At 44.2% G+C, this 15,265-nt stretch overlaps 1 protein-coding gene across 2 annotated transcripts in view; it reads right to left on the reverse strand.

Moving 5' to 3' along the window:
• foxp2 (forkhead box P2) overlaps positions 1-4,121 on the reverse strand; it is a gene marked incomplete at both ends in the record, with an annotated part of 72,707 nt that extends 68,586 nt beyond the window's left edge. For both annotated transcript variants that reach the window (XM_080850909.1, XM_080850908.1), the window contains one exon: positions 3,954-4,121. In XM_080850909.1, coding sequence (XP_080707035.1) covers positions 3,954-4,121 — 168 coding nt within the window. The remainder of the gene's footprint in view (positions 1-3,953) is intronic.
• Positions 4,122-15,265: the final 11,144 nt, after the last annotated feature.

Here is a 15,265-nt window from a genome sequence, read left to right on the forward strand (position 1 = left end):
GGGAAAACTGCGGAGGTTATCATTCTGGTTCGCAGAAGTCAAAGGTTTTTACTCACTTTGGATAAGAGACGCTGCGCAGATGTGTTTCACACACACACATTTAATATCCACACACACACACACACACACACACACACACACCCACACACATCTTATATCCACACAAACACACACACACACACACATTTCAAATGCACACACACATACACACATCTGATTTAAAATCTAATTACACAAGACCCACAGATTTGGTGATGAGAAATAGCCATGCATGCCTAGAAAGGTACTTGTGTATTTGAAAAAAAAAAAAAAAAAATGGCCATGACACAAATCCTTCCTACTCTCCGCCCCTTCATTTGCATTTTTATAATTTTCCAATCAGCTTCCACAAAAGAAGGCCTTGAAAACAATCATCTGCATACTGCTTTTTAAAATCTCAAATAATACTTATATATAGACATATTAAAAAACAGCCGGGCACTACGATCCCCGAGTATACACCAGCCTCAACAGAGAAGAGGAGGCGAGCAGGCTCTGATTTGCAGTCCTGGTGGACGCGGACGCAAGCCCACGCGTAACGTGAGGCCGCTGCGTTGTGACTGCAGGTGGTATTTTGGCAATATGGCGGGGGTGGGGGGGCTTTAGTGAGGACGTGGGCCAGAGGGTTCTTCAGAGTTAGACTAATCCTCCCCGGACCCCTAAATATCAGATCAATGTGCAGCTGCAACAACACCGACCCACGCCCACCCCGCCCCCCCCACCAGAAAACATCACGTCAGGAAACTCCTCACACATCCAAACAGGATTTACACCACCACAAAAACACCGTCACATGATGTAAAAGAACACTCGCTCTCTCTCTCTTTCTCTCTCCTTCGTGTGTGTGTGTGTGTGTGTGTGTGTGTGTGTGCATGTGTTTTATGTGACTTAACCAGATGCACAGTAAATATACTGTGCTTCGCATTCCAGCCACAAAGACTATGCATTTACTGTAGGCATGCACACCCTTCTATCCATCCACCCAGCCACACACACACACACACACACACACACACACACACACACACACACACACACACACACACACGCACAGCACCTGATTCAACATGCTCATGTCCCTGAACACATCTAAAAAGCCCTGAGCCAGCACCTAAAGGTGTGGGCACGCTCCAGCGCTCCCTCTCTGCGGTTTGGTGAGAGGGGAGCAGAGAGAGGGAGAGAAACTCTGAGTGGAGAAGTGAGTGTGTGTGTGTGTGTGTGTGTGTGTGTGTGTGTGTGTGTGTGTGTGTGCGTGTGTGCGTGTGTGTGTGTGTGTGTGTGAGAGTGTGAGAGAGCATGCGTGGGTGAGTGTCTGCATTTGAATGTACATGTGTGTGTGTGTGTGTGTGTGTGTGTGTGTGTGTGTGTGTGTGTGTCTGTCTGTGTGTGGACACACACTGGAAGCAGGAAGTGTGTGAAGTTAACAGCACAAGGCCCCTGCTTAAAAAGCCTCAGGAGGCCTGTTAGCTGGACCTCTCATTTCAATGTGTCTGTCTGAACACAGACAGAGCAGAGCAGAGTGGGAGAGAGAGTGAGAGAGTGAGGGAGAGAGAGAGAGAGAGAGATGGAGAGGGAGGAAAAGATGGAGGAGGTGAGAGGAACAATAGAGAAAGAAGAGGGAGAGGGGGCAGGCCATGAGAAAATAAACAAGGAGAAAAGATGGAGAGGAGGGGAACTGCACAGGAAAAGACGGGAGAAAGTAGGGATAGACCCAAATCCTCACAAACACATACAAACACACACAACTACAACCAAATTTTAATTTAGCATTGAATTATCGTCTGTAAGTGTGCAAATGCACCACCAAATACTCCAAACCCAGGGGATGTTAAAATAGAGGTCTTATCCTGAAGTGATTCACACAAAAAGCAGACGTCTGTGACACCCACCCACCCACCCACCCACACACACACACACACACACACACACACACACACACACACACACACACACACACACACACACACACACACACACACACACACACACACACACACACACACACACTTTCTAACAGGTCAGTCTAGTGTCTGCAGTCCATCATGAGACATTCACTCTCTCTCTCTTGCTCTCTCTCCATCAACCACCCCCCAAACACACACACACAAACTCACACGTACACACACACACGTGTACACACAGGGGCCAGGTTAAAACAGAAGAATAATGAGAGAGGGAGGGAATTGACCCCAATCAGAAGAGTGTGTGAGAGACACAGACAAGCACATGATGAATGGAGGTGAGTGCTGATGCCGCTGTAATCACCAGCTGCAGCAAGTGTGTGTGTGTGTGTGTGTGTGTGTGTGTGTGTGTATGGGGGGGTGTTAGTTCAGAGAGGCCTCCAGGACACGCTTCATTCTGCTACACTGAGTCCACGCTGACTACAGGGCCTCAGCTGTCCCTACCAGCACGGGTGGACACACACACACACACACACACACACACACGCACATGCACACACACACGTAAGCAAACAAGCATACACACACAAATTCAAAATTGAAATGAAATGTGACACAAAATTTGAACAAAGTCACTAAAAGATCCCAGATTTATAAAACACACTAAATAGGCACTATTTTGAAAAACATTTTTTTTTTAACTTGATTTTCATAAACATGTGAAACAATACAAGTACACTCCTCACCACAACACACGTCTTACACACACACTGCCACAGTCACATACAGCCTGACACACACTTCACACTCACACATAAATCTGTGCCCTAAGTCTCTCCACCAGCATGGCCAGCCTAATCACAGCTCTTTGGGCAACTGTCAAATCCATCACTCACTCAAAGAATAGGCAAACGAGTGCCTGACCCGTCTCTCTTTCAAATAAAACACGCGCGCATGTACACACACTCACACACACACTCACACACACACACACACACACACACGCACACACACACACACACACACACAGAAACTTTAGAATAACATCACAGAAAAATCAATAATCTCCAACCTCTTCGTAAATGTAATGAATAACATTCCAAAATGTATGAAGCACTCACACACACACACAGCTAGACACACACACATACATACTCACAGACACATCATATACAGATGCAAACATCCAGCTGGATACATACATACAAGGCCAGTAACACATACGCACTTTGTATAAGTATATTCACATTAGTTCAAATTAATTAAAATAAAAACTCTTCTTTTCTTAAAGCTTAAGAATGACCTCCTTAGGGGGCCCTCTAGTGGATGGCCCAAGCTCTAACACACATGAACACACACGCAGACACACGCGCGCGGAAAGCACAGCATGCCGGCTCCGGGACTGCACTTTCTCCCGCCTGCCTCACACACTCACGCGGACAGTCACACACACACACACACACACATCCTCATCCGTGGTGAGATCTCTACCCAACGCTATTTCTCTCATACTTGCATCCACACCAATGCAAATATTAATTACTGACAAAGGAAGGTAGACAGACGGCTGAGGCTTAACTAAAAAAATAAATAAAAAGACAACCTGATCTACGTCACATCATATGTATTTTATTAAGAATCTCACTAATCTCGCTTAAACAAGTACAAAGTTACATCAACAAAATCACCTTCCTGTCAAAGCACACTAACTCTAAACACGACACTCACAAAAATAATTTCTTTTCAACTAAACCAAACAAACAAACAAACAAACAAACAAACAATCTATCTCACACACACACGTGTGCCCCATCACCCTGTCCTACAATTGAAGAAAAAAAAAAGAATCCGTTTCTACTCGGAACCCAGGCAGTCACGCTCCTTAGCAAGACAGAGAGCGCAAGCGGCAGAGAGAGTGTGAGAGAGAGAGAGAGAGAGAGGGAGAGGGATAGCGAGAGGAGCGGAGGGAGACGGAGAGAGAGAGAGAGCAAGCGGGGGAGAAACACAACTTACCTGCTGTTGTTGGAGATGCAGCAGCTCGACTGTGCTTACATCGCCGCTTGTGTCAGTGCTCGGTCTGCCGTCGCGCACGCCAGCATCTAATTGGTTGCTTAGGTTGCTCAATCCATTTTGACTCAGTGAACTGTTGCTTATTGTCTCTGTGGCCGTCTCTTGCATCATGATTTACAAACCTAGGAGTGATCGAGAGGCACCGGTTAAGGCTCTTGTTGTGTGGCCCCCCCACCCCTCCCCTCCTTCTTATTTTTTTTTTGTCTTTTTTTTCTTTTCTTTCTTCCTTTCTTTCTTTTTTTCTTAACGCCTCCATTATCAAGCTGTGTGCCTCTTTTGCAAATTAAAGCATTTGAAGAGGAGGGGGGGAGGGGGTGATGCAAGAGGAATTATGCATTCATTGTGCAAATGAAGCCATACAAAGAGATGCATGTGCTTAGTGTTTTCTTTTTCTACGGGAGTGGGGCTTGTGTTTTTAAAAAGAGCAGCATTGAACGAGATTTTTTAAGACTTTCTGTTTCATGCATTGCACACAGAGTCATGAGCAAAGATACTTCTTAAACTTTATTTGTATTTAATAATTAATTAATTACTATTTGTACTATTATTTATCTTATTATTATCATTTGAAAATTTACTTTTTGAATAAAAAAAAAAACAATGAGGAAAAAAAATTATATTCGGAAAAGCAAAACACTTATGTGCCTCCTACACATCAAGACAAAGTTACATGTCTCACACACACGTCCTCTCACACTTTTTTAACATGCATCACCCTGCTCGTTTTTCTTTCTTTTTACACACAACCCTCTGGTCTGGTTTTGGGAGATCTCTCCTTCTTTCTCTTTCTCTCTCACATATCCTCAGTCTTGATCCTGTCAGGCTGTAACAGCTCTGACACTGCTCAGCTGATGCTGCTTAATGACGCACAGCTAATCAGGCAAAATTAAAATTTGGTATGGAGAGTGGAGGGAGGGAGGGGGAGAGGGGGTAGTCACATGGTCTAACCTGGTGATAAACGATATAATGGGCTTCTCCCTTTTTCAGCGGCTAAATAATATCTGCCTGCAAGGCTCTATCAGAGACAGAGACAGAGAGACTGAGAGAGAGAGAGAGAGAGATAGAGAGGGGGAGAGAGAGACAGAGAGGGAGGGAGGGAGAGAGAGAGAGAACCTACATCACGCATTGGCTATATTTTTAATCAGGAGCTCAAATATTCATTTATTTTCCTGAGATGTAAAGCATTCATGGCTGCTGGTGAGAACAGCACAATTAAACATTGGAGTGTGCCGCACAATCAGACAAGGCGCTGGAACTCAACGTGAGTCACAATTTATTTAACAGCCACTAACAAAAAATAGATAATTATTCAAAAAAGACTGAGTGAATAGAATTTTATTAATTTCATTTCCACAAACTCTGGGTGAATAGTGAGGACTTTAAATAACCATCTTAATAATAATACAAAAAAATCTATGAGGAATATCACTAATGATTGTGCTAAAAACAGCATAAATTATGCATATTACCTCCTCTCTCTCTCCTAATAAATGTTTTATCATTTTCCCTGCATAAACGCTCCATACTTTTAGCACGTGGACCAAGAACCCTGCCAAGATCACTGAGATGCTTACCACACATAAAAGAGCCACTCCGACCCAACAAATGAAATTCAAGGTACCGTCTGCATCGCTAATACCCCCCCCCCACACACACACCTACCTTTCCCCTGCTCTCTACATGCATCTTTCTTCTGTCAGTCAAAATGCCATTTTCATTCCCGCGCTCTTTGCCTGCCTTTTAATTCTGGTTCTGTACTTCTTTTGCCCTGTTTGTGCTGCAGGAAAATTCCTATGATGTGTGCCTGATTCAAATGAAGAGCAATGTGTCACAAAAAATTTTCCCGTTGCCTTTTATCCATGGAGCAGAAATTCACTTATTTATGAGCATTTCTCTGAATGGCAATTCTTACCTATTGACTTAACCTCTTTTTTCCTACTTTAATTCAGCTGTGTGTGTGTGTGTGTGTGTGTGTGTGTGTGTCAGAATAATTAGAAACAGCCTTTGAAAGAGGGACACGCAGAGGCGATACAGTTTAGCCTTGACAAAATACCCCAAAGACATTTTCAAATTCTTCACACCGCAAATGGAACACTAATTATGCCAGTAAAAATAAAAACACAAATACACGCCTGTATAACAGCAAACTCTCTCACACCACTCTCACTTTATCTTACATCTCCACACACTGACACACACACTTCTCTGAGAAAATAAATATTGTAAGTGTAAGGGAAATTAAAAAAAAATAGTTTTGAAAGAGGATGTAAACAAGACATCAGACTGAACAAACTGCCAAAGCTTAACCCCCCCCCCACACACACACACACACACAAGCACGTACATACATGCAGGTGACGGCTGCAAAAACCATAGCACACAGGAGAGCAATACATGCCCAGGAAAAGCGTGAAGGACAGAAAGTAAGAGAGGAGAGATGAAATGAGTAAGAGAATGAAAGAAAAAAAGAAAGAACAAAAAGAAAGAAAGAATTGAAGAATGAGGGAGGGAGGGAGGGAAGAAAAGAAGGAAAGGCAGATTGTAACGAGCACCGCCCTAATGAATTTCAGCAGAAGAAAACACAAAAGCTGCTGCCCAGATCAGGGGAGGGAGGGGGGGGGGCAGTCGATCCATATTTAAATGAGGCATAAATTTTACATGCCCCCCCGTTTGAAATATTCACAGTGAACCAGCTTGATTGCCGTTACCAGCGCTTTATGAACAATCTAATGGAGTGCTTTTCTGTGCAGGAAACTTGAAGACGTGAAAAAGGAATGAAAGCTAGAGATTGAGGAGGAACAGAGCGAGAGAGAAAAGAGAAAAGAGAAAAAGCGGGTGTTTTAATGACAGGTAAATTATGTACGTTCCAGCTCAGAAATGTATTCAAAAATTCAAATGAGAAATAGAGACCTCCGCATCTCATTTGATGTCTTGGATAAAAAAGGGCCCATGCCTTTAGAACCCTTAAAAAAGAATATTACCTATGAAATACAAATTATTTTATAAGCTATTTATTTCAAGGGGTCGTATCAACAATATACTGAACAGTAAAATGAACAGACTGCTCTGCGTATTTAAATGAAAAATAAAATGCTCACCATGCAGATGTATGCAAAGCATATTCAGAGAGATCAGATGGTGCTTTAACCTTAATGACAGTAGTGAGATAAATTAATTAGCCGTCCGAAAGCAACATTCAAATCTGCCAATTACAATGTCAATTAGGTACACGGGACGGCACTGTTCATTTGCACAGCGGTGGAACCGTGGAACCGGAGATGTGCCTCACTCTACCAAATGGGACCAACTCACCACAGAGAGAGAGAGAGAGAGAGAGAGAGAAATGGATTGGAGGAGAGGTTGTAAGGTTGATAGCGAGCCGTGTGTGAGTATGTCCGTGTTCATGAGGGTTAGTGTGATAAGGAGACAGAGGTGTGTGTGTGTGTGTGTGTGTGTGTGTGTGTGTGTGTGTGTGTGTGTGTGTGTGTGTGTGTGTGTGTGTGTGTGTGTGTGTGTGTGTGTGTGTGTGTGTGTGTGTGTGTCGGTCACAGGTCCCTCAGCCCTGAAGCGTAGGCCCTGGGGGGCAGCAGACTGACTGTCAGGAGTACCAGCCTGTCGTCTCCCTAGAAAACAACTCAGGCAGAAGGGTAGCTGCAGTGTGACAACATTCACTGCTCTTGTTAGTGTGTTACTGTTTCTATGCTTGTGTGTGTGTGTGTGTGTGTGTGTGTGTGTGTGTGTGTGTGTGTGTGTATGTGTGTGTGTGTGTGTCTGTGTATGTCAGCTGTGTTTAAATGTGTAAAGAAGTTTATTTTTATTTACGTCTAAATGTAAATATTTTGTCTTTGAGCTTCTGAGTGTAATATAGTGTCCTCTCTGTATGTGTGTGTGTGTGTGTGTGTGTGTGTGTGTGTGTGTGTGTGAGTGTCACTAAGAGAGTAAAGTTGGAAGACGTGTGTGTGTGTGTGTGTGTGTGTGTGTGTGTCTGTGCTAGCACTGTTCACCCTCTAAATCACTGCTGTCCCGCGTTTAAACACAGCTTCCACCTGTCACCGCGTCCCCAAGCCATAATAATCAAATGAAGAGTGCTTATTATCCAAATCAACACAGTGACTGCACAGCCCTCACCACTGCCTTTCCCAAACACAACCCTACGCATGGATGCAGCTATCTGGCCAACCTCCACACTAACTCCAAACAGACGAGGCAAAAGACACTGATCAGCATTGCATCTGTATACGCCGTCCTAGCGCGTGGACAACCTCACCAGCCAAACAGAAGCAGAGAGAAGAAGAAGAAACGAAAAGCAGAGATATACATACAGAGGGATTGTCTGAGCGAGCCGTTGAATAAAGACAGTATTATTTGCCGATCTTAACAGCATCATCTCTTTGTGTCTGATTCTTTACTTGCTGTAGCGGTGGCTGTGCTGGGCTGGAGCCTCGGCTGCTATTCCTCCCTGGCTGTGTCAATGTTTGCTCGCCAATCCGACGCTGTGCAAATCTGCCTCCCCCATCACTGGGAAGAATCCCAGACAGAAGCCTGACAATGCATTCATACGCTGGGGCCCACGATTTGGTGTGTGTGTGTGTGTGTGGGGTGCTGGGGGGAGGAAGAAGGGAACCTGGGGCAGCACACTAGACAGATGTTTCAAACGCACACACACGTACTTGCGAACACTTGTTTTTAAAAGTAGTGTGTGTGTGCATGCTTGTGAGTCAGTGTGTTGTTTGTGTATGGGTTTTGTCAGGGCTTCTCCAATCTTTCTATGGGGCCATTTTTAAGGACCTCACAATGCGTCCTAATTAGCTAACGAGGATCTTGCCCTCTTCCCCTCTCAACAGGGGCATTCTCACCTGCACCACCGTCCATCAACACCTCCATCACACACACACACAAACCTCTGCAGGGGTGAGAGTGTGTGTGTGTGTGTGTGTGTGTTTATTTGGAGGTAAACTTTCGGGAATGGTCACAGGGTTACAAGTGAGAGGCAAAGTTGATAGCTTTTAAAAGTTCAAGCACACTCAGTCACAACACACACACACACACATACACACATCCTGTCCTTGAAATAAGGATGCTACTTCTTTTACTGCCCCAAAGCCCGGTCAAAACGAGGTAGTGGATGTGAGTGTGATGATGAATGCGCCAGCATGCAAAGTAGCGTAATGATTACTTCAGGAAGGCGCCACGATCACTAACTCTGTGATCCACAAAGTCTATTCATTATCAGTGCACAGTTCAGATTAGTCCAGATGGAGACCGCGGGAAGGAAGGAGGAAGAAGGAAAAAAATAAAGAAGAAAAAAAATAAAAATTACATTTCACAGTCTGCTGGCTGCTTCGACTCCCGATCAAGTTAAGATATGGATACCATTTAAAATAATCAGAAATTCTGTGCTTCACTGAAGTTAATTCATCATTGCCATAAGTTACAATGCATATATAATAAAGAAATCTAGTGCTGCTGCATGCTCAAATATTTCAGACTTCAGATTGCTTAATAAATCAAAATGCCACATTTTTGGACCTGATTTAAAACAAAAGAAAAAAAAAACACCCTAAGCATGGAAGGGAAAATGATGATGCAAAGCCTTGGGACGTATGTAGGGTGATCTAAAGTTTTTACTTGACCTTAATGTGGAGGTGTGTGAACCCCCCCACCCCCATGTGGTGTGTATCACCCGCTGCAGCTCGGAGGAGATGGCGGAGTAGAGACAGTCACTGTGGGGTGGCGGAGCGCAACATGCAGAAGCTCGGGGAGTTCGTCCCAGACACTCCACTTTCTTAGAGCAAAAACACTCCTGAAGATTAACTCCAGACACCCCTTGCACCCCCTCCCCTCCCACACACACACCTTACCCTACACCCACCCCCACACACACACACACACTCCCCCTACCGTGGTGGTAAAAGCTAACCGGCAGACGCGCAGTGAGCGTGGAGAGGCTGTACAAGAGCATTAATGACTCTTACGCAGACCTGCGCCGTGCTATGATAATGCTCTCCGCCTTTTCTCAATCTCCAAGCTGCTCACAAAGAAGGAGATTGCTTTAGAGGTGGGTTGGCTGCTGTGTGGAGGGATGGACAAAGACAGGGGAGGAAGAAAAAAAATCATATTTACAAAAAAATCAGGAGTAGAGAAATGAAAAGAGCCAGATGAATTAGGGTGTTTTTTTTCTCTTCTTCTTCTTGTTCAGGATTAACATTATGCTGAGAAATGGAATCAAATGCGTCGGTTATCTGCGGCTCAATGAGAGCGGGCTCTTAAAGACTGCCGCCGTCCTTTCAAATCATCTGCTCAAGGACCAATAAACACCAGTTAGGTGATACCAGCCATTCTGTGAAGGATGTTCCCGACTTAATTCTGCTCTATTTACATTTAAGGGGCCGAGTTGAGGGCCAAGATAAAATGTAATTGTATTGCTTCAAATGGAGAGATGCATAATAAATAAAAAGAATGAAACATGGTCCGTGTATATGTGTGTGTGTGTGTGTGTGTGTGTGTGTGTCACATATTGCCATATATGCAAGACACAATTTTCATTCATAATGTCCTATTTTGGTGTAAATGTACAAATTGGCAATGTCCTGTATTTTTTATTGTGTTGTATTTCAGTTAAAAATCCCCTTTCTCAGGCAGCCACTGCAAATGGTAAACATGATCAAATCCTTCCAAGTGAATAAATCTCCCTCAACCTTTCCATATATCTCTCTTCATATAAATTACGCAGGTGATAAAAAAAGACACAGGTCTCACATCCACATGTCCATCAGAACTGACCCGACTCGACAGCTACAAAGCCCACACAGCGATTCTGACACAGACTGGGTTCTGCGGTTTAGTTCTGGCAGAAGAACCGATGCCTGCCAGCTCCTCCTCAAGCACGTTCTCCTCCTCTCCTCCTTTCTGCCAGCAGAGGCAGAGAAAGAAAAAGAGAGAGAGAGAGAGGGAGAGAGCGGTAAGCGAGCTCCCTTCGTTCGAGCGGCGTCCTGCGTAATTAAAATTTTACTCATCAGCCCGCACCCGAACACCGGGGCGGAAACGCGAGGTGGGCGCGTTCTGTAACCATGACGAGCGTGACGACAGAAAAAAAAAAAAGAAGGAAAACCCTCATGGAGGGCTTCTCCCTCGCTCGTTAACATTTTTTGGGGCCAAATTCTCGTTAATTAATTCAGCCCACCTAATTAGGCATAATTGACCTATAAAAGAGGGAGGGCCTTCCTCTCCCTACAAAATGCATCTGTTCCAATCATCTTCTGCGAGGAGGGGAGCTCCGTGAGGAAAGACAGGGAGGAAGAAGAGGAGAGGAAGGGGGATTCCATCTTTCTTTCTCCTTTTAAACCTTTATTTTAGACAACTCAGGCTTAATTATTTAGTAAACCTGGACCAGTGTGATGTTTCCCAGAATGTTCTGGAGCTATGAGAGGAAAGGAGGAGAAGATGAGAGGTGTGCACAATTGTAGGCTGCTAGGGGCATAATTTCTTTCATCTTTCTCCCTCTCTCTCCCTCTTTTTCATCCCCCATTTCCCCCTTTTTGGAGGGGGGGGGGGGGGGGGGCAGGGGGAATGTGTGTGTGAGAGGACAAGTGGGACATTAATGACAAGAGCAGTGGCCGCCACTGTTGCGTGCAAACACACACACACACACACACACACACACACACAGGCAGGACTGTGCTGGCGGGTGATACAGAGACATAGCTCATAGTGACGTTTCCAGTTATTCCCGGCTGATTAGGGTCATTCTGTCCCTGAGCCTGATTTATGCTGTCAGTCCTGCATCGATAGATCTTAATGAATTGGTAAATAAGGGTGAGGATTACACTTGACAACGCCGCAACATTTCTCATTCATACCAGACAAGATTTATGTAACCAATTAGGGGCAGAACAGGGAGACTGGTCAGGAGAAAAATAATCTTTCCAGGGGAAAATTACCCGAGTCCTACTCGCGACAAAACAGATAATGGGAAGTCTTTAACAGTGGCTTAGTCACAGAGCACCCTGCCGGCTACGGGGGTTGGGGAATCAGAGGGGGGCAAGGGGGTGGGGGGGTTAGGGGGTGTCAAAGCTGTCCTTTAATAAAAACAATGGCTTCTTTCCTCTTCTGTTTTAGTAAAGTGCATTTTTTTTTTTGCAAAGCTAGCCAACTTTGATGCTTGTGTGAGTGTTAATACTTCATCACCAAATAACCAAAATATAATAATTACAGTGAGAACAGAACTGTCTAACATTGGACTACTTTAATGTACAAATGTAGGATTTAAGGAGATATTATTTTTTTTTTTGCAAAACACCACAAAAACAGAAAGCCCTTTTTCTTACAATTAATACAAAATCTGAAATATTTTTTTATGTCGCCTGGACGTCATTTAAATAGTTTGATATGTCGATTGAAGAAATCATTTGCATTTTTTAATAGTCCAGAGTTTTCCATGATTTAATTGTCACAGCCAAAGTCCTTGTAATCAGGCAGCCATCCCTCTTTATCATTCTTAACAAAAAAAGAAAGAAAGAAAGCCAAAAAGAGAATCAGATGAAAGTGTTGAGCATCAGTAGCCAGCAACAGCCCAGATAGACCGTAAAAGGGCAGAAGCGAACAGAAGTGGCAAATGAAAAAAGGAGCTGCTTTCCCTCTATCTCTCTCTATCTTTCTTTCTTTCTTTCTCTCTCTCTCTCTCTCTCTCTCTCTCTCTCTCTGTGTCTCTCTCTCTCTGTCTTTCTCTCCCTGAGAAAATGCAAATGATACTCCTGCGCGGATGCATCATTTATGCGGATAATAGTGGCATCATCATTACGAGACTCAAATTAAATTACATCACACTTAGCATAACAAAGTGATTGGTTAAACTTTCAAAACAAATACCCGTCTCCGCTAATGAATCCCTTTAATTGGCCCTTTTGCATCCTCAATAAAACATGTAGGTAAACATGTGTTTTAGTTAAACAATTTTAAAATTCATTGTTTTTAAGAGACCCAGCCAGACAAGAAAAAAAGTGAGAGGAGGGGAATGGTTGAATGAGAGAGACAGAGAAAGAGAGAGAGAGAGCGAGAGAGAGGGTGAAGGAGAAAACAGAACATTGCCAAGGGGATTTGTCGGCTGAAACATAAAATGTGTAGCATTTAATTTTATTGCACTAAAGAAGCTATTATATCCCGGGCTCTGGAGAACAATGTAAATCATCCAGTCTCCGAATGGAGTTGGGCCAATGCTCCCCTAGAACTAATCACTTGGCTCATTATGCATAAGGGTATTAAATTATGAAGTGGGAGCCTTGCACATTCCAGTACAAAGCGCGATGAAATGTTAATAATATGCTCACAATAGGCCGGCCGTCGCCCCGCCTCACCCTCATGAATATTTAAGTAAACAAATTATCTGCCCGCCTTTGATAAAGATAATTAGTATTTCGCTACTGATAATTTTACTGACCCCTCTCTCTTTTCTGAGCCTGTGCCTCTCTCTCTCTCTCCGTCTCTTGTCCTCTGTCTGTATCCAGCCGATGCTCTGTAAAGTTTTGAATCGCTGCAGACATCTAAATAACTACCTTCAAACGGAGAGGGAGGAAGAGAAAGAGAAAGAGAAAAGGAGAGAGGGAGGCTCGTCCCTCTTATAAAACAGATATCTGCGAGTCATTAATATTTGATCCTTATTAGCTTATTAAAGAAACATAATAGCTGTCTGCTGGCGCTGCTTCTGCTTATATTAATCTGATCGGCGGCGCGTGCTGAGGAGCAATCAGAGATGTCCGATTCACCTCTCGGATTTTAACCAAATCTGATTGGTCTGTTACACCAAAACAGCCAAAAACACAGCAAAGGACTTTCAAAGAGAGAGAGAGAGAGAGAGACAGAGACACAGAGAGAGAGATAGAGAGAGAGAGAGAGAGAGAGAGAGAGAGAGAGAGAGAGAGAGAGAGAGAGAGATAGCGCACCGATCTGGAAACTGTCACTGTCAAAGTGTGCTGCGTCTCCAGTGCTACAGAAAACACACGTGCACACACACATTTAAAAGTGTGTCGTGAACATACACATACATATACTCAAGCGCGCTGGTACATTCACAATCATCACTGCCATTATGTGCAGTAATTAACCCCTTCTAATACATACTGCCTAAGCCTTGCAAACCACACACACACACACACACAAAATTGCAGATGCACTGTGATGCACCCTGCAGGTCTCGCTAGTGTGGACTACTGAACCCAAACAGAATACACAGAACATCCAGATAGAATGGACAGACAGACAGAAAGATAGATAGAGAGAGAGAGAGAGAGAGAGAGAGAGAGAGAGCGAGAGAGAGAGAGAGAGAGAGGAGACACGACATAGAGCTTCTTTACCTGGAGGTGAGCAGTGTCACGACTGGAGCTGACCAGACAGAGAGTCTCTGTTGGTGTTTGTGATGAGAAGAGTCGAGTGGGTGTCACGGTTTGTGCTGGTTTGTGCTGGTGTGTGTGTGTGTGTGTGTGTGTGTGTGTGTGTGTGTGTGTGTACACCGGTGGGTGGGGGGAAGTGGAGGGTGAGGTCCAGACTGGGATGAGGAGAGGAGGGGTGTTTCGAGGGGAGAGAGAGATAGAGAGACAGAAAGAATGAGTGAGAGAGAGAGAGAGAGAGAGAGAAAGAGAGGGAGGAACACAACTATCTGTTTCCTCTCAGGCCGTGTGTTTGAAGAGGCTGGCATCACAAACAAGCCATCCCCCATCCCGTCCTCCCACACAACCCACTTTACCTCCTCCCCTCTATCCCTCCCTCTTTCAGTCCCTCCATCCTTCCCTCTATCCCGTTCTCTATCTTTGTCCCTGTCCCTCATTCCTCCCTCTCTTTCCCTTGCTTTCCCCACCCGGTCATGCATACTTAAATCACCTCACCCATTAAAGGAGGACAAAAAAAAAAAAAAACGCAGCCTCTCCTGACAATTATTCTATCATTTCCAGTTGTCACCAAGCAATTACAGGAGACGAGATGAGAAAGACAGACAGACAGACAGACAGACAGACAGACAGACACACACACACACACACACACACACACACACACACACACACACACAGGCCTCAGTTGGCACAGAGCCACACTGGGTCAAAGCTGGCACTGGATGGATAAAACATAAAACAAACAGATAAAAAAGAGAAGGTGATGGAAATATAAGATATAGCTATAGTGCAATGTATTTATTTCTCTCTTTTCTCTATCTATCTGTTTCTCTCTTTCTTTCTGTTTGACATATGTGAAATAATTAGCCCATG

The sequence above is a fragment of the Sprattus sprattus genome, assembly GCF_963457725.1.
Source record: "Sprattus sprattus genome assembly, chromosome: 14".
In the NCBI taxonomy this organism is placed as follows: Eukaryota; Metazoa; Chordata; class Actinopteri; order Clupeiformes; family Clupeidae; genus Sprattus; species Sprattus sprattus.